Source organism: Macaca thibetana, chromosome 1, assembly GCF_024542745.1.
Source record: "Macaca thibetana thibetana isolate TM-01 chromosome 1, ASM2454274v1, whole genome shotgun sequence".
NCBI lineage: Eukaryota > Metazoa > Chordata > Mammalia > Primates > Cercopithecidae > Macaca > Macaca thibetana.
In genome coordinates, this window is record NC_065578.1 from 20460346 (window position 1) to 20479524 (window position 19179).

At 53.4% G+C, this 19179-nt stretch overlaps 1 protein-coding gene across 4 annotated transcripts in view; it reads left to right on the plus strand.

Moving 5' to 3' along the window:
• Window positions 1–10898, plus strand: part of ALPL (alkaline phosphatase, biomineralization associated) — a 69449-nt gene extending 58551 nt beyond the window's left edge. For all 4 annotated transcript variants that reach the window (XM_050791446.1, XM_050791452.1, XM_050791459.1 and 1 more), the window contains 6 exons: window positions 357–500; window positions 2454–2523; window positions 5954–6088; window positions 8026–8217; window positions 9048–9167; window positions 9879–10898. In XM_050791446.1, the coding sequence (XP_050647403.1) occupies window positions 357–500; window positions 2454–2523; window positions 5954–6088; window positions 8026–8217; window positions 9048–9167; window positions 9879–10144 (927 nt within the window). In that variant the 3' untranslated portion in view covers window positions 10145–10898. The remainder of the gene's footprint in view (window positions 1–356; window positions 501–2453; window positions 2524–5953; window positions 6089–8025; window positions 8218–9047; window positions 9168–9878) is intronic.
• The last annotated feature ends 8281 nt before the right edge of the window (window positions 10899–19179 follow it).

Below are 19179 nucleotides of genomic sequence, written 5' to 3' on the forward strand. Positions count from 1 at the left end.
AGTGTTTAGTGCCTGACACACATTTAAGATACATTCTGACTCAACTTCATACCAAATCTGATGGTCTGATTCTTATTCAAGTGGGAGTTATGTGGATTGCAGGAAGCCAAGTAAGGTAAGTTATCAGCTCCTCCAATATCCCTAGAAGCGCCAAACCACAGTCCCGAGAGACTCATGGTTTCATCTCCCCACAGTGGACAAGTAAGGCCCAGAGAAGACTGAGGCCTGGCTCACCAGGCTGGGAAAGTGTCCACACTGTCCCCAGGGACTCCAGGAGTCCAGGTTCCAAGCCGAGGTCACTGGGGCTTCTGGGCATCTTGGAACCCTGCAGAAGTGATGGCTCCTGTCTCTTTTAGGTGATCATGGGGGGTGGCCGGAAATACATGTACCCCAAGAATAAAACTGATGTGGAGTATGAGATTGACGAGAAAGCCAGGGGCACGAGGCTGGACGGCCTGGACCTTGTTAACATCTGGAAGAGCTTCAAACCGAGACACAAGGTAGCCTGTGTTGGGGCCATGTGGCTGCCGAGGTGGCCTTTGATGGTGAGAGGCTGTGTAACCCCCACTCTGAAGCTCTGTTGTCCTCTATAGAAAGGGCATCAGAATTCTTCCCTCCAGGGGCTCAAATGGACTAAGAGATATACAAGCGGTAGATGTATAGGCTGGGCCAGGGAATAACCTGCGTGGACATTCAGTCACCCTGAGCACCTGTTGTATGTAGGCCCCTGGTGGGGCATGCGTGAGACAGAGGCTGAGCCAGATGGCCAAGGAAACATGGAACGCTGTGTGCCTGCATGGGGGATGCCTGGCTCTGTAGGCACCCTCGGGGGACAGACCACAAGGAGGGGCCAAGAAGCCCTGGGCAAGTAGGAGGGCAGAGGGAAGAGGCAGCACTGTATGGATCAGGGGAGGACATGGTTGGCCCCAGTGTGCAAGCCACAGAGGGAGCAGGGAAGCCCTCCACAGTGAGTCCCCCTTGGCTGGGGGACGGAATGGATCGGGGAAGGGAGGCTGGAGGCACCTCCAGAAGGACCCCAAGCTCCGGCTCCTTGGAGCGGCCTCTGGCCCTTTAAATCTGAGCTGCTGGCCTGCGGGCCTGGGGCAGCTGGGGTCTGGAAATGACTGTGGTCAGGGCTGAAGACAGTGGGGAGTAGCCTGGCAGCCACTTTGATGTCACTCTGGGGTTGGGTTTCTGCGAGTTCCAGGACTGGCCCCTGGGGAGGCTTCGTGGAATGAGGCTGAGCCAAGAACAAGGTGGGGGTAGGGACTAGGGAAGGGCCCTGTGGGGTCAGTGGGGGTGTGGGACTGAGTGGCTTTGAACCCTTTCCAACCCTTCTGAGTCAGCTCAGGCTGGGCCAGAGCCCCCTCCCAGCTCAAGCCAGAGAGACACCAGCCTCAGTTTCTCTACGTGGCACATGGGGCCAGAGTTTCGACCTCCTTGCCCAGCTTACCCTGGAGCTCGGTCTAAGCCTCTAAGATGGGGAGAGAGCGTCTACACCATGGCCCCAAGCCTGGCCACATTGGGTATCAGTCAGGTCCCATGTAGGCCCCACATCCCTAGAAAATCGTGCCTTAAGAGTGGGTTTCAGAGTCAGTTTCACCTTTACCATTCGGTGGCTACATGGTCTGTGTGCCTCACTGCCCTTATCTGTAAAGAGGGAGTAACGGGAACAACCTTGGAGACAGAGCACAGGAGAGTCACCTCCAGGAAGCAGGGGCTGGGGGTGGCAAAGCCCCACTTTCTGAGCCTCTCCACCCTGCTCCCCACAACAGCCCCTGAGGCTTGAAAAGCCACTGATCCCATGGTCATTGCCAAGAGAAGGCAGGGGGTGTCCTAAGGGCACACAGCAGATCCTTGGCAGTGCTGGGACCCTTGGTCCAGGCCAACATGGTGCCCTCTCCAGGCCTGGCCTGGCTGGCTTCTTTCCATGGACTTTATTCCTGGGGAAACAGCCCCACCTTTATCTCCCGTCCTAGATGGGGCCCCCAAAGCAGAACTAGGGCTTTGCTTCCTCCCTGGCACTCCACAGCCTCTGGAAAACACAGCCCAGGCCTGTCAGCCCTCAAGGCCTCTAGAGACCTGTGCCTGGCTCTTCTTTGCCCCGTGATCCCTCCCTCCTGGGATAGCCTTCCTGACCCCAGGCTGTTAAATTCCCACTTGTCCTCCAGGGCCCCATTAGAACATCACCTCCACCAGGAAGCCCTCCCTGGTCCTGTGTCTGGGCTCACGGCCTCCCTGGGCTCTATCAGAATTCTCATCTCCTTGCATTATACATTATAATGTGCTATTGATTCATCATTTCTTGAGGTCAGGGATGGTGGGTCCTCAGGGAGGGATTTTTAAGTGAAGGAAGGAAATAAGTAAAGGCCTCAGACTCCGATAGCTGCTGGGGTCAGTCCTTCCGACTCTCCCTAGCTCCCGGCATGTGCTGACACAGCCCTTCCTCCTAGCACTCCCACTTCATCTGGAACCGCACGGAACTCCTGACCCTTGACCCCCACAATGTGGACTACCTATTGGGTAAGTGGAGGGAGTGGAGTGGAGGATGCATGGCTTGGAGCCTGGTGGCCAAGGCTGTGTGTGGCCAGCACCTGGGGACAAGGCCCCAGCCTGACACTCACTTAGGGGCCTCCACCCTTGGGCTCCAGGACCTGGGAGAAGCAAGGAAGGGGGTTCTGATTCCTGGAATTAGGCCTGAAATCTGCTGGCTGTGCAGGGGGATTAGCCCCATTGGGCACAAGAAGAAACTGAAGCTCAAAGAGGGGAGTGGCACACGGCATGTGGCACAGCCGACAGGGGTATGGCCCAGGCAGGTTGGATCCCTGGCTGGGAACTGGGACTTAACGGCTCCTGGGCTACGGAGCCTGGGACCTGGAGTCAGCTCTACTGTGTGCATGGACAGGGCAGAAGCCAGCCAAGTTATCTCTGCCCATCCTGATGATTGCCCTCCTCCCCAGGCAGTGGGGAGCAGGTGGTGAGGGCACAGGGGCAGCTTCAGGTCTGGTGGGATGAGGCCCTGAGCACCACTACGCAGCTATCTGGGTCTTCTTTTCCAGCTGCCTGTAGTGCCAAGCAAGTGGTTGCAAAATCTCCTGCAGACATTTCCCAAGGAACACAGCTCCACGTCCTGGGTGTCATTAGAGGTTATGGGCTCAGAGCTGTGCACCTGGTGGGTCCTCCAGACACATACACACAGCCTCTTGCTTGCCTGGCTCACACGGCACATACCCAGTACCACACGGGCTGTGCATGCACCCGTGCATCATGCTGGTCTTGCTCATGGATCTTAGAGCCAGAGTGCTGGGTTCAAATCCAGCTCTACCACCTCTAAGCTGTGTGACCTTGGGCAAGTGATTTCTCCTCTCTCTGCCTCAGTTTCCTCTTCTATAAAGTAGGGATAGTGACTCTCCCATAAAATGGAGATAGTGACGGGGCTGGAGACAACCCCTGGGTTGTCATGAGCATGACATGAACTTGTGTTGTATATAAGTTATCTGTTGCTGTGTAACAAATTATCTCAAAACTTAGGCCAGGTGCAGGCCGGGCGCGGTGGCTCACGCCTGTAATCCCAGCACTTTGGGAGGCCGAGGTGGGCAGATCCACGAGGTCAGGAGATCGAGACCATCCTAGCTAACACGGTGAAACCCCATCTCTCCTAAAATTACAAAAAATTAGCCTGGCGTGGTGGCAGGTGCCTGTAGTCCCAGCTACTCAGGAGGCTGAGGCAAGAGAATGGTGTGAACCTGGGACGCGGAGCTTGCAGTGAGCCGAGATCGCACCACTGCGCTCCAGCCTGGGTGACAGAGCGAGACTCTGTCTCAAAACAAAAAACAAACAAAAACTTAGGCCAGGTGCAATGGCTCACACCTGTAATCCTAGCACTTTGGGAGGCCAAGGAAGGTTGATCACTTGAGCCCAGGAGTTTGAGACCAGCCTGGGCAACATAGCGAGACCTCAACTCTACAAAAATTTTTTTTAAAACTGGCCAGGTGTGGTGGCGCACACCTTTAGTCCCAGCTACTCAGGAGGCTGAGGTAGGAGGATCCACCTGAGCCCAGGAGGTTGAGGCTGCAGTGAGTTGTGATTATGCCACTGCACTACTGCACCCCAGCCTGGGTGACAGAGCAAGACCCCATCTAAAAGAAAGAAAGAGAAAGAGAGGAAAGAAAGAAAGAGGAAGGAAGGAAGGAAGGAAGGAGGGAGGGAGGGAGGGAGGGAGGGAGGGAGGGAGGGAGGGAAGGAAAGAAAGAAAAAGAGAGAGAGAAAGGAAAGAGAAAGAAAGAAAGAGAGAGAGAGAGGGAAAGAGAGAGAGAGAAAGAAAGAAAGAGAAAAGAAACCAGGTGTGGTGGTTCAGGAAGCTGAGGGTGGGAGGCTTGCTTGAGCCCAAGAGTTCGAGCCTGCAGTGAGCTATGATCATGCTACTGCACTTCAGTTTGGGCAACAGAGTGAGATCCTGTCACAAAACAAAACTTAACAGTTTAAAACAAGAGTAGACATTTATTGCCTCACTCAATTTCTTTGGGTCAGGAATCTGGGGACAGCTTAGCTGGGTCTCCCATGAGGTTGTAGTCATCTGAAGGCTTGACTGGGGCTGGCCCTTCTCGGACGGTTCACTCCCATGGCTGGCGAGTTGGTCTTGGCTGTTAGCAGGAGGCCTCAGTTCCTTGGCACATGGCTCTCTGTAGAGCAGCTTGAGTGTCCTCGTCACGTGGTGGCTGGCTTCCCACAGAGATCCAAGAGTGTATACACAGAAGCTACAGCATTTTATGCCCCAACCTTGGAGATCACACAAATGTCATTTCATTTCACTGAAATGTCGTTTCAGTTGCATACAAAGGCTAGTGTGGGAGGAGACCACACAAGCGCGTGAATTCCAGGGGGCAGGGGTTATTGGGCACCATCTTGGAGGCTAGCTTTTGCCTGCTCCAAAGCGCTCACAGCATGTGGCACAAAGTAAACGCTGTATGCACTGGAGCTATTGTTTGGCTGTGTACCCGTTCACAGAGGACAGGATGTTCTGGAAGGACACCAGAATCAGAAGCACCAGCATAGGACACATGGAATTTTGTGCCATGGGCAAGAAACGGATCATTCTCCTTATGTCACAAGTGAGAAAACGGAGCCCAGTGAGCAGGGGGGACAATGATTCCAAACCTTCTGCTGTTTTGCTGCACAGGCCACCATGCCCTTCAAACTCAACATGTAAATGCACACACACCCTAGCAGCCCCATCGAGTCCAGGCTGTGGCCCACTGCCTTGGGGCCACAGTCCTGTGTGCTGAGCCCTGCAGGCTGGAGGCAGACTGACTGATGGATTTGAACCCCAGACCTGCCACTTTGCAGCTGACAATAGCAAGTTATGGAACACCTCTGGGCCTCAGTGCTCCTCCTCTGTAACATGCGCATGGCGATCCTGCCACGCCATAGTGGTGGGAGTGAAGATGAAAGGAATTGGGGCTGGGCACGGAGGCTCACTCCTGTAATCCCAACACTTTGGGAGGCCGAGGAGGGTGGATGACCTGAGGTCAGGTTTGAGACCAGCCTGGCCAACATGGTAAAACCCTGTCTCTACTTAAAATACAAAAAAAAATTAGCCGGTGTGGTGATGCATGTCTGTAATCCCAGCTACTCGGGAGGCTGAGGCAGGGGAATCACTGGAACCCAGGAGGCAGAAGTTGCAGTGAGCCTGAGCCGAGATCACACCACTGCACTCCAGCCTGGACAACAGAGTGAGACTCTGTCTCCAAAAAAAAAAAAAAAAAAAAAGGAATTGGGGGCCCAATTCTGGGCCCACAAAAATCACCCAGATAAGGATCCTCCCAGCCACCATACTCTACCCCCAAGTTGGCTGTGGGGAGCTTGCGTCCCCTGAGACACCCCAAGTTCCTTGGGGTCCTCCTAGCAGGGTCACAGCCTCTCAGCATCCGCATCCTCCTGGTGTCCTCCTCAGGTCTCTTTGAGCCGGGGGACATGGAGTACGAGCTGAACAGGAACAACGTGACGGACCCGTCACTCTCCGAGATGGTGGTGGTGGCCATCCAGATCCTGCGGAAGAACCCCAAAGGCTTCTTCTTGCTGGTGGAAGGTAGGAACCCCGGGTTTGCTGAGAGGGGGCTGCTGGAAACATGGCCCTGGTGTCAGGGGATGGAGAAGTCCAGTTCTTAAAGGGAACTGACTGGGTTTGGGGGTGAAGGGAGAGGTCCCTTTAGGAAAATGGGTTGCAGAAGGAGACGGGTGGCTCTGTGGACGCTCCCAGCCCAGCAAGCTGCTCTCCTTTGGGCATAGAGATGCAAGTCAGGTTCACCAGTCCAGGAAGGCTTCCTGGGAGAGGAGGCAGATTTCTCCCCTTTGGTAGTCTTTCTTGGAGACCTGGCCCTGGAGGGGCAAGCAGCCCCTCAACCTCACTGCCCGGAAAGGCAAATCCGCAGGCTCCGGCTTTCCCACGCTGTGCGCCGACATTCCCAGGCTCCTCGAGCGCCGTCCAGGGGCCTTACGGACAGACCTGAATTCTTGGCCTGGCGCTGCCATCTGCTGGCGGTGTGACCTCTACCTGTGCGCTTCTGTTAAGTGAAGCCAAAAATAGCATCTGTCTCCTGGAGAGTGATTCATCTCCACTGTGTTCAGAGACATAAAGTACTTGGAACGGGACCCAGTAAAGAATAAACCCTGTGTTTCTATTACTAGTCTTATGGCTACACAATAGTTAAGGCGGGAACAATAGGAAGTGTGAGGAAGTGATAAAGATTCCAGAAACCTTCCAGTGCTAACAGCCCTTGCCCACCGCAGTTCCTCATGTTGCCCTGCTGACATCGGTATGTATACACACACGCACATGCGCACACGAGTATGTTTGCACATATGCTCCCCACGCATACACACACGCTCAGCCCCTCCGCCTTCCAGAGGCGAGTGTCTGCCAGCCCAGCTTGGCTGCTTTCTTGCCAAACCCCGGGGTTCCCACTCAAGCACAGCGGTCTCGGCCTGGCCCCGAACAGGCCTCTGACGCCGAGGAGCCAGCCAGAAACCAGCGGTGGCGAGCACGGGCTCCCCCGGGAGCAGTTCCCTTTGTGAGCAAGGCCAGAATGGGCCGGCCAGGCCAGCTGCTCCCAGAGCCACAACAAAGGGAGGACCCGCCCTGCCAGCCGGCCAGCCCGCCATGAGGCTCAGGCTGGTGGGAACAGAGGGCGGCCTGGCGCCCAGGACCCTCCAAGCTGGGAGCGTCCACCAGGCAGCGCCCTCCTGTTAGAGAGGGAGGTGTTCCTTTAAGGTCACAGAGCCCTCGGCTGCTGGGCCAAGCCTCCAGCCAGGCCCCTGCACTCACCCGGGGGTGGGAGGTGGGGGCGGAGGCAGCGGGGGTTCAGGTTTCGGCAGGGCTTTGTGGAACCTGCCACAGGCACTGCCCAGGCACTGGGGACTTTCGCCACCTCTGGGAGCTCCATGCTTTCTTTTTAGAGGGGATGATTTGAGGTAGAGATGAAAAACGGGGTTAGGACGAGTCACACCTGAATTCACATCCCGGCAAATCCCACCGTGGGCCTCCCCACGCTAGGCCTCAGTTGCTCCATCTGTAAATAGGACTGATCATATTCCTCTCTCCCAGCACTGCTGTTCAGGGGAAAAGAAACATGGGTGTGTCATGCCTGGCTTGTTGTAGGGATTCCAGCATGCCCCCTTCACTACCTCCCAAAGGCTTCAGTGCCTCCTTCAAGCAGCTAGAGACAGTGCTGGGAGGGGCGGTGGGAGGAGCATAGCTTCCCGGCCTGGTGGATCTGATTACACATCTGGTCTTTGCAGCCCCCATGCGTGTGCCTTTGGCCCCAGGGCTGTCCCTCTCTGGGCTCCATCAGGTTGAATGACTGCGTGAAATGCCTAGGCGGTGGTGCTAGCACAGAGTGGTGTCCAGTGAAGGTTCCTGTCCTTCCCTAGCTAACAAAGGTTAACCCAGCAGCAGTGTCGTGGGGCCGGGGAGCAGATCTTCCTCCCCTCCTCTCTTACCCGAGGCCTTTGCCTTGGTGTCCCAAGGAGGCAGGATCGACCACGGGCACCATGAAGGCAAAGCCAAGCAGGCCCTGCACGAGGCGGTAGAGATGGACCGGGCCATCGGGCAGGCAGGCAGCATGACCTCCTTGGAAGACACTCTGACCGTGGTCACCGCGGACCATTCCCACGTCTTCACCTTTGGTGGCTACACCCCCCGTGGCAACTCTATCTTTGGTAGGTGGGCCTTCTTTGGGGTGGACACTCCTGGGGTCTCCTGTCTACCCACTTGGGAGCAGGAGTGGGTGGGAGAGCCAGCAAGCCCAGAGCATGGTAGGGACTCGATGACAACTGGGTGGGGAGGGAGAGTGACTGGGATGGTGAGAAAATACAGGGTGAGGCGGGGGAGTGAGTTGAGTGGTGGTCGGGTGGACAGGCAGGTGGGTGGATGGATGGCCACATTGAACATGGCTGGGCAAGAACGTGGGTAGATGAATGGAAGAGGGGATGGCTGGCTGGCTGGAGGAAGGAAGGATGGATGGATGGATGGATGGATGATGGATGGATGATGGCTGGATGATGGATGGATGGATGGATGGATAGATGGATGGATGGATGATGGATGGATGGATGATGGATGGATGAATGGATGGATGATGGATGGATGAATGGATGGGCGGATGGATGGATGGATGACAGATGGATGATGGATGAATGGATGATGGATGGATGGATGATGGATGGATTGATGGATGAATGGATGATGGATGGATGGATGATGGATGATGGATGGATGGATGGATGGATGGATGGATGGATGGATGATGGATGGATGATGGATGGATGATGGATAGATGATGGATGGACAGATGAATGGGAGGGACATGAGTACAATGGGAACTGGGGAATGGTTAGTTGGAAGTAATAAGGTAGCTTCATGGAGGCATTGTGGGGCCCTTCAGAGAAGATCCCAGGGGTTACCAAGCCACCAAGAAGCCCAATCTGGGGGCTGGGGACTGTACTCCTGGTACCCCAACATGACCCCTGAACACCCCCTCCCTGTGCAGGTCTGGCCCCCATGCTGAGTGACACAGACAAGAAGCCCTTCACTGCCATCCTGTATGGCAATGGGCCTGGCTACAAGGTGGTGGGCGGTGAACGAGAGAATGTCTCCATGGTGGACTATGGTGAGACCCTCCAGGACCCAGGGCTGGGAGGGGACAGGGCACCCCTCGGGGAGGGGCTTGGGAATAGGTTGTCGGCTTGTGGTCAAGATCAGGGGTCTCAGAATGACTGGGACTTGAGTGAGAACAACCTCAGTTTGAATTGCCTTCTACAGTCTAGCAGCTCTGAGACTTTGGGCATGTGACTTCACCTTTCTCTGCTGCCGTTTCCTCTCTAAAAGGGTTCTTCTACCTTCGAAGGTTGTCTGAAGGACCAAATGGGTCTGACGAACTTAGCATAGTGCCTGGCAGAAGTAGGTGCTCGATATTTTATACTCATTTTTCTTGGCTCTTTAATATTCCAGTATACAAGACTTTGCAGTTAGTTCATCCCATCCCATATCCTTCATTTGTTCTTGATACTCCCAGTGGTTCCAGGGGGTCTAAAGATGCAGCAATGGTAAGAGTCTCCCTCTCAACTCTCCCTGCTGATCCAAGCAGCCCCAATGAGGTTAACTTTCTCTGTTGGGGGTTGAGGATGCAGACTCCTATGTCAGAACAGGCTCAGATTCAAATCCTGTGGCCTTAGGCAAAATGACTTTCCCACACTGAGCCTCCTTTTCCTCTTCTATGAAATGGGAGCATTCAAGCCAGCCTGGAAGGGGGATGGAAAAGCTGCGTGCGCAGCGCCAGGCCCCTGGCAGGCTCTCAGCAGGCGTTTCTCCTGGCCCACAGCTCACAACAACTACCAGGCGCAGTCTGCTGTGCCCCTGCGCCACGAGACCCACGGCGGGGAGGATGTGGCCGTCTTCTCCAAGGGCCCCATGGCACACCTGCTGCACGGCGTCCATGAGCAGAACTACATCCCCCACGTGATGGCGTACGCAGCCTGCATCGGTGCCAACCTCGACCACTGTGCCCCTGCCAGCTCGGCAGGCAGCCTTGCTGCAGGACCCCTGCTGCTCCCCCTGGCCCTCTTCCCCCTGAGCATCCTGTTCTGAGGGCCCAGGGCCCGGGCACCCACGAGCCCGTGACACGCCGACTTCCCACTCCCCAGTACTGCCCACCGCCCGGCAGCCCACCCCGCAAGGGGCAGGGAGGTGGGGGCCTCCTCAGCCTCTGCAACTGCGAGAAAGGGGACCCAGGAAACCAAAGTCTGCCGCCCACCTCGCTCCCCTCTGGAATCTTCCCCGAGGGCCAAACCCACTTCTGGCCTCCAGCCTTTGCTCCCTCCCCGCTGCCCTTTGGCCAACAGGGTAGATTTCTCTTGGGCAAGCAGAGAGCACAGACTGCAGAAATTCTCAAAGCCTCTTATTTTTCTAGCAAACATATTTCTCCAGACCCAGAGGCCCTGAAGCCTCCATGGAACATTCCGGATCTGACCCTCCCACTCTCATCTCCTTCCCTCTAGAACCCCCCAGGCCCTACCATGCTCATGTCCCTGTCCTCAGGCCCAGCCCTTCTTCAGGGGAGATGAGGTCTTTCTCCTCAGGATAAGGCCTCGCTCACTCACTCCAAGGCCACTGGGGTCCCAGGAAGCTGGTGCCTGGGTGGCCATCCTACCCGGCGTGGCCCAGGCTGGGAAGAGCCACCTGGCAGGGCTCACACTCCTGGGCTCTGAACACGCATGCCAGCTCCTCTCTGAAGCGATTCTCCCATTTGGAACGGCAAAAAAAATTTTTTTTCTCTTTTTGGTGGTGGTTAAAAGGGAACACAAAACATTTAAATAAAACTTTCCAAATATTTCTGAGGACAGAGCTGAGTCTTTGTGGTCGGTGAGAAAAAGACTGAAAGAAGCTTATTTCTCTGGGAAGAAATGGCCTCAGGGCCCAGGGTACAGGTGGGTTGGACAGGGTGGAAAGGCCTTCTGCTGTCCTGGGGGTTTCACACTCCCTACCTATGCCACTTTGGACACATTGCTTTGTGTCTCAGTTTTCTTGTCTGTGAAATGGGAGACAACCCACTTCTGGGTTGCTGTGAGGATTAACGAGGAGGCCGGCTGGGCGCGGTGGCTCACACCTGTAATTCCAGCACTTTGGGAGGCGGAGGCAGGCGGATCATTTGAGGTCAGCAGTTCAAGACCATCCTGGCCAATGTGGTGAAACCCTGTCTCTACAAAAAAATACAGAAACTGGGCGTGGTGGCATGCGCGCCTGTAGTCCCAGCTACTCCAGAGGCTGAGGCAGGAGAATCGCTTGAACCCAAGAGGCAGAGGTTGTAGTGAGCCAAGACAGCACCACTGCACTCCAGCCTGGGCGACACAGCAAGACTCCGTTTCAAAAAAAAAAAAAAAAAAGAGGAGTGTCTGTGTGCCCAGAAACCCACAGCAAGGAGGACTTCAGGGGCGCAGTGGCAGCCCGGCTGCATGACACCCACAAACAGCGCTACATACCTTGTCCCATGTCATTCATTCAACAATACTGACTACGTGCTAGGCATGGTATTAGGTCTTAAGAATTGTTGGTCGGGCACGGTGGCTCACACCTGTAATCCCAGCACTTTGGGAGGCTGAGGCAGGTGGATCATCTGAGGTCGGGAGTTCAAGACCAGACTGGGCAACATGGAGAAACTCCATCTCTACTAAAAATACAAAATTAGGAGGGCGCGGTGGCACATGCCTGTAATCCCAGCTACTTGGGAGGCTTAGGCGGGAGAATTGCTTAAACCCAGGAGGCGGAGGTTGCTTGAGCCGAGATCGCGCCATTGTACTCCAGCCTGGGCAACAAGAGTAAAACTCGGTCTCAGAAAAAAAAAAAAAAAAAAGAATTTGGTGGTGAACATGACAGACAGAAGGCTGAACAGACAGAGGACTCCTTGCCCTCACAGAGCGTCAGCCTAGCTTAGCAACTGTGTTCTTTCCATTTCTGATATTCACACCTTGGTACTAGACTCAGGACTGCAGCTGACCTTGTGGGGATACAGACTTGTCCAAGTTTGCTCCTCTTGCTTCATTGAAATGAAAATTCCTTTAATAAGGATGACAATCATGACTATTAACACTGATCATTTACAACATGCCGGGTCTGTGCTTGATGCTCTGTGTGGATTCATTGCATTTGATCCTCATTAGGAAATAGGTCCCCATCATCCACATGTATAGGTGAGGACCCTGAGGGTTCGGGAAGTGAGGTGATTGCCCATACACCAGTTAAATATAAACTCATGACATACACCAGTTAAATATAAACTCAGGAAGATGAGAAACCGTATGTCAGAAGTGGACTTCTTCAGGATTGAAAATGCAAACTAAGCAGATTTGTCTCTGAGCTTCCTAGCAGTCCTGACAAAAAAAGGGAAGCACAGCCAAGCTGATGCTGGGATAAAAGATGAAACTATAGGCCAGGCACAATGGTGCATACCTGTAATCCCAGCACTTCAAAAGGCTGAGGTTGGAGGATTGCTTGAGGGCAGGAGTTCAAGACCAACTTGAGCAACATCGCAAGACCCTGTCTCTACAAAAAAATAAAAAAATTAGCCAGGTGACACACGCCTGTAGTCTAGCTACTTGGGAGGCTGAGGTGGGAGGATCACTAGAGCCCAGGAGTTAGAGGTTGCAGTGAGCTGTGATCATGCCACTGCACTGCAGGCTGGGTGAAGGAGCAAGACCTTATCTCTAGTTAAAAAGAAAATAGGCCAGGCACGGTGGCTCAAGCCTGTAATCCCAGCACTTTGGGAGGCTGAGGCGGGCAGATCACGAGGTCAAAAGATTGAGACCATCCTGGCTAACATGGTGAAACCCTGTCTCTACTAAAAATACAAAAAACTAGCCGGGCGAGGTGGCGGGCACCTGTAGTCCCAGCTACTCGGGAGGCTGAGGCAGGAGAATGGCGTAAACCCGGGAGGCGGAGCTTGCAGTGAGCTGAGATCCGGCCACTGTACGGCACAGCGAGACTCCGTCTCAAAAAAAAAAAAAAAAAGAAAAGAAAATAAACTGCCAGGAGTGGTGGTTCACACCTGTAATCAAAATATTTTGGGAGGCTGAGGCCGGAGGATCCCTTGAGCCCAAGAGTTTGAGACCAGCCTGAGCAACAAGGCAAAACCCATCTTCATAAAAAATGCAATAATTATGGGGGCATGGTGGCAGGCACCTGTATTCCCAGCTACTTAGCGACTGAGCGGGAGGATCACTTGAGTCTGGGAGGCAGGGGTCGCAATGAGTCGAGATCGTGCCACTGCACTCCAGCCTGGGCAACAGAGTGAGACCCTGTCTCAAAAAATAATACAGAGAAAAAGAAAATAAACTGTATGCATACATTCTGGCCAGGACCAAGGGGAGACGCCTCATCTGGAATTGTACAATGCAGCATTTTCCAGGTGTTATTTTCACACCACCTTCACAATTGTTGCCATGTCCATACTATTATTTCCCAAACACTCCTTTGAATTCACATTTAAGCAGTCAATTTTTTTTTTTTTTTTTTGAGACGGAGTCTTGCTCTGTAGCCCGGGCTGGAGTGCAGTGGCCGGATCTCAGCTCACTGCAAGCTCCGCCTCCCGGGTTTACGCCATTCTCCTGCCTCAGCCTCCCGAGTAGCTGGGACTACAGGCGCCCGCCACCTCGCCCGGCTAGTTTTTTGTATTTTAGTAGAGACGGGGTTTCACGGTGTTAGCCAGGATGGTCTCGATCTCCTGACCTCGTGATCCGCCTGTCTCGGCCTCCCAAAGTGCTGGGATTACAGGCTTGAGCCACCGCGCCCGGCCTAAGCAGTCAATTTTTAAGTGTTCCCAGTACCACCTGAAGTCAATTTAATGTCTCGGGGGTGTGCAAACCATACTTTGTTTTGTTTTGTTTTTATTTCCATAGGTTTTTGGGGAACAGGTGGTGTTTGGTTACATTAGTAAGTTCTTTAGTGGTGAGTTGTGAGATTTTGGTGTATCCATCACCTAAGCAGTATACACTGAATCCAATTTGTAACCTTTTATCCCTCACCCCCTTCCCACCCTTTCCCCCAGAGTCCCCAAAGTCCATCCTATCATTCCTATGCCTTTGCATCCTCACAGCTTAGCTCCCACTTATGAGTGAGAATGTATGACGTTTGGTTTTCCATTCCTGAGTTACTTCACTCACAAGAGTAGTCTCCAATCCCATTGCTGCAAATGCTATTAATTCATTCCTTCTGAATGAGTAGTATTCCATCATATTCATATATATATACACATATACATATACATATACATATATACACATATACACATACACCACAGTTTCTTTATCCACTTGTTGATTGATGGAGATTTGGACTGGTTCCATATTTTTGTAATTGCGAATTGTGCCGCCATAAACATGCATGTGCAAGAATCTTTTCTGTTGAAGGACTTCTTTTCCTCTGGGTAGACACCCAGTAGCAGGATTGCTGGATCAAATGGTAGTTCTACTTTTAGTTCTTTAAGGACTCTCCACACTGTTTTCCGTAGTGGTTGTACTAGTTTACATTCCCAACAGCAGTGTAGAAGTGTTCCTTTTTCACTGCATCCATGACAACATCTATTATTTTTTGATTTTTTGATTATGACCATTCTTGCAGGAGTAAGGTGGTATTGCATTGTGATACCACCTTAATTTGCATTTCCCTGATCATTAGTGATGTTGAGCATTTTTTCATATGTCTGTTAGCCATTTGTATATCTTCTTTTAAGAATTGTCTATTCATGTTCTTAGCCCACTTTTTGACAGGAATTTTTTTTTTTTTTTGAGACAGAGTCTTGCTCCGTCGCCCAGGCTGGAGTGCAGTGACACGATCTCGGCTCACTGCAAGCTCTGCCTCCCGGGTTCACGCCATTCTCCTGCCTCAGCCTCCTGAGTAGCTGAGACTATAGGCGCCCACCACCACACCCAGCTAAGTTTTTGTATTTTTAGTAGAGATGGGATTTCACCGTATTAGCCAGGATGATCTTGATCTCCTGACCTGATCTGCCCACCGGCCTCCCAAAGTGCTGGGTGTGAGCCACCACACCTGGCCTTTTTGTTGTTGTTGTTTCTAATTTGTTTGAGTTCCTTGTAGATTCTGTATATTTGTCCTTTATTGGATGTATAGATTGTGAAGATTTTCTCCCTGTGGGTTGTCTGACAAACCATACTTTATTATCTTGCGTTGGGTTTCCACGGAGACAGAACCTGCGACAGGAATCAGCACAAGTAGTTTGTTTATAAGAAGAACCCAGAAAGCAGCACCAATCAGGGAATGAGGAAGCAAGACAGGAAAGGGAAGGATGTTGAGAAAGGTGTGTTTTTAAACAGGTTGCCACTGAGGCTGGCCAGGTCTCAACCCCACGAAGGACCTCTGGGAGACAGTGTAGGAGCGACACTTCAGAGATATCTCACCCAAGGGGCGAGGGAGCAGGGGTATTTATTCTCCAACTCTCACCTCTCATTGGCCGAGGGCTGCTCCTGAGGAAATTAACACTGGCACTTCTGACCTTCCCCATGAAGGGCTGACAGAAAGCCCCCAGGCCTGGTGCTGGAACATCAACTGCTCACAGGACACAAACCAACAGCTTCTGTTGAACTTTGGGATACACTGCTGGGGTAGAAAGCACGAACTGTGAGTCAGAGAGATAGGGGTCCACATCTCTGCTCCATCACTTTCTCAGTTCTACGAACTTGGGCAAGGGATTCAGCTTCTCTGACGCCCTGTGTCTAGTGATGCCTAGCACGTAGTGAGGACTTAGGACCCCATTAGGAGCCAGGAGCTCTTCCTGCCCACACTCCCGGCTGTGGGATGATGTGTCCTTCAAGAAGCGGTCACTGAGGTGCTCAGGCACCCATGGCTTCAGCATCTCCCCACGCTCAGGCTGGGCCCTGGGTCACTCATCACCTTATATTTGAACTATTATGGGCCCTGAGTCCTAATTGGAGCCGGGGTTCAGGCATAGGTCCCAGCTCTATTCACAACTAGGGCCTGTGGCCGTGGACCTAGACCCTAAGGCCCACAGCACGGGGGTTTCTGCTGCCCTCAGATGCCTTCTCCCAGGGGAAGAACAAAGATGAGCCGACACGCCCTCTTGTATTCACTGAGATAACCCTGCCTTCTGTTAAAGGTAAATTCAGAAAACTCAGTTACTTGACACCTGAGGATGTATTCTTACCTCCAATATCAGCGCCCCTGCTCAGGTGGCTGGGACGCAGGATCTTTCCAGGGGTGGCTCTGCCACCCTCTGTAAGTTCTGGATATCCTTCCTATCTGGCCAGCACCTTGATGGTGGGAACCACACCTGCTTTTTAACTACTTCATCCTGGAAGTGACACACATCACTTCCACCCTTAGTGCATTGGCAAGAACCGGTCCTGTGATCCTTCCCAGATGCGAGGAAGGCTAGGAAATGCCGACTTCACTTGGGCAACTGCTGCCACCAACACCAACACAGCAGGTTCTCATCCTGGGGGCAGAATCACCCCCACATCAGTTGAAAACCTCTGCTCTGTAGGAAGGAAGAGGTGTGGGAGGCTGGGATGGTCAACTTGGCTCAGGCTGGAGACATCCTCCGACTCACACACTCCCCAGCCATTGCTGAGCACGGGTGCCATGTTTTAAAACATTGGGGGCCAGGCACGGTGGCTCACACCTGTAATCCCAGCACTTTAGGAGGCCCAGGCAGGTGGATTGCTTGAGCCTAGGAGTTGGAGACCAGCCTGGTAACATAGTGAGACCCTGTCTCTACCCAAAAATAAACAATGAGCTGGGCATGGTGGTGCAAGCCTGTAGTTCCTGTACTCAGGAGACTGAGGTGGGAGGAAAGCTTGAGGCCAGGAGGAGAAGGTTGCAGTGAGCCAAGATCACGCCACTGTACTCCAGGCTAGGTGACAGAGTGTAACCCTGTCTCAAAAAAATAAAATAAAATAAAATTGGGAAATTCTCTATAAGATCTGGGATTCTGGCTTTAAAAAAAGGGTGATCCAGCTAGCAGCGGACCCCACATTTCTGCAGGGCAACCGTCAGTTGGAGCTGAGCGACAAGCCTGTCAGGGGACTGTGCTCTTCTGGATGCCACAGCCCCCAGTGTGTCCTGTATTCTGACGCTGGGCCTTCAGATGTAAGTCACCTGTCTGGTCATGGTAGAGACCAGGCTGTGGCCCCTGCCTTATTGAGTACCACACCCTGTGCCGCAGTCTTGCCCAGGGAATAAACAGTGGACAAGTCCAAGGCTGTCCTCAAGTTCATATCTCATGACAGAGACTTACGGAGACCACCCCAGTGTGTGGCGAAGCCAGGAGCTGTGGGGACAGGAAGGGAACATGGTGGGGGCAGGTGCACAGGGCACAGAGGGCAGTGAGTAAGCTGAGGCTTTTTTTTTTTTCTTTTTCTTTTTTTTTTTTTTTTTGAGACGGAGTCTCGCTCTGTCACCCGAGCTGGAGTACAGTGGCCGGATCTCAGCTCACTGCAAGCTCCGCCTCCCGGGTTTACGCCATTCTCCTGCCTCAGCCTCCCAAGTAGCTGGGACTACAGGCGCCCGCCACCTCGCCCGGCTAGTTTTTTGTATTTTTTAGTAGAGACGGGGTTTCACCGTGTTAGCCAGGATGGTCTCGATCTCCTGACCTCGTGATCCGCCCGTCTCGGCCTCCCAAAGTGCTGGGATTACAGGCTTGAGCCACCGCGCCCGGCCGTAAGCTGAGGCTTAACAAAGGGACGAGGACCCAGGGAGTGAGGATACTGAGGGTAATTCAGAGGGAAATGCTGTGGGGAGAGGTGGGCAGAAGGGCCTCAAATGCCATTTGGAGAAGCTGGGGTTGACCGTGAAGACCCTGGGGAGGCATGGAAGGCTCTGGAGCTAGGGAGTCAGCATTGTTTTTGAAAGATCATCCTGGTTGGGCTCATGCCTGTAATTCCAGCACTTTGGGAGGCTGAGGTGGGTGGATCACCTGAGGTCAGGAGTTCAAGACCAGCCTGGCCACCATGGTGAAACACTGTCTCTATTAAAAATACAAAAATTAGCCAGGTATGGGAGGCTGAGGCAGGAGAATTGCTTGAATCCGGGAGGCGGAGCTAGCAGTGAGCCAAGATCACGCCACTGCACTCCAGCCTGGGTGACAGAGAGAGAGACTCTGCCTCAAATAAATAAATATCATCCTGGCCATCAGTTTCAAGGGTGCATCAAGCAGAGAAACTGGAGGCCAGGAGACCCACCCAGAGACTGCTATAATAGACCAGGCAGCAGAAACTGGAGCTGTGGAAATGGAGAGGGGAGGGACAAGCCCCAAATTTGGCCCTGTGAATCCCAGCTCCTGTTTATCAAGAAGGAAGCCAGCCCAGCAGGTGAATAGAAGGATTATGAGCAAATCAAACGCTCTGGGATGGAGAGCAGGAGGCAGTAAGGTGCCTACTGTGTGCCACATACCCTACTGAGTGCTGAGACCTGGCAGTGAAGTTGTTGCCTTGGGGTTACATGTTCTACATCTGCCCATCCTGTGAAGTGGGCACCCTCCATTTCACAGATGGGAAAATCGAGGTTCGGCAGGATATAGTGACCTGCTCCTGGGCCCGTGGCTTGTAGGTGACAGCTGCAAGTTGAACCCAGGACTCCTTAGCTCCCAGCCCGTGTTCTTCTCCTTGTCTCTGGGGCTCTAATCTCTCCAAGGAAAACAACCCCAGCCCCACGAGCCACAGAACCGTGGGCTCCCTGGGCCCCCCAGAAGCCCAGAAGCGACCATGGGGGGTGATGAGACAGCAGCGTTTGTAATTAACCCTGTGGCTGAACCGAAGACCTCCCAGCAGGATCCAGCCAGAGCCCATCTCGGGGGAAGGCGGGTGGGGATTAAGTTCTCAGAGGAGGATTTGGGCTCCCGAGTGCCTGTGTGGCTTCCTCTGAGCCTTGCGGGGACTCTGCCTTGATCACAGCGCCAGGCCCTTTTCTGGCTTCTCAGCAGTCTGTGAACCTTGAGATGGGGCGGGCACACGTGGCGTCCCCAGCCAAGCAGGGGACGGGCCGGACCCGGTCCTCCAGTGTCACCTCTCCCTCCTGCCACTGGAACCGAGGCTTAGAATCACTGAGGTGGTGGGAACAAAGCCGCGGGCACAAGAGTGGACATTTCTACGGTGTTC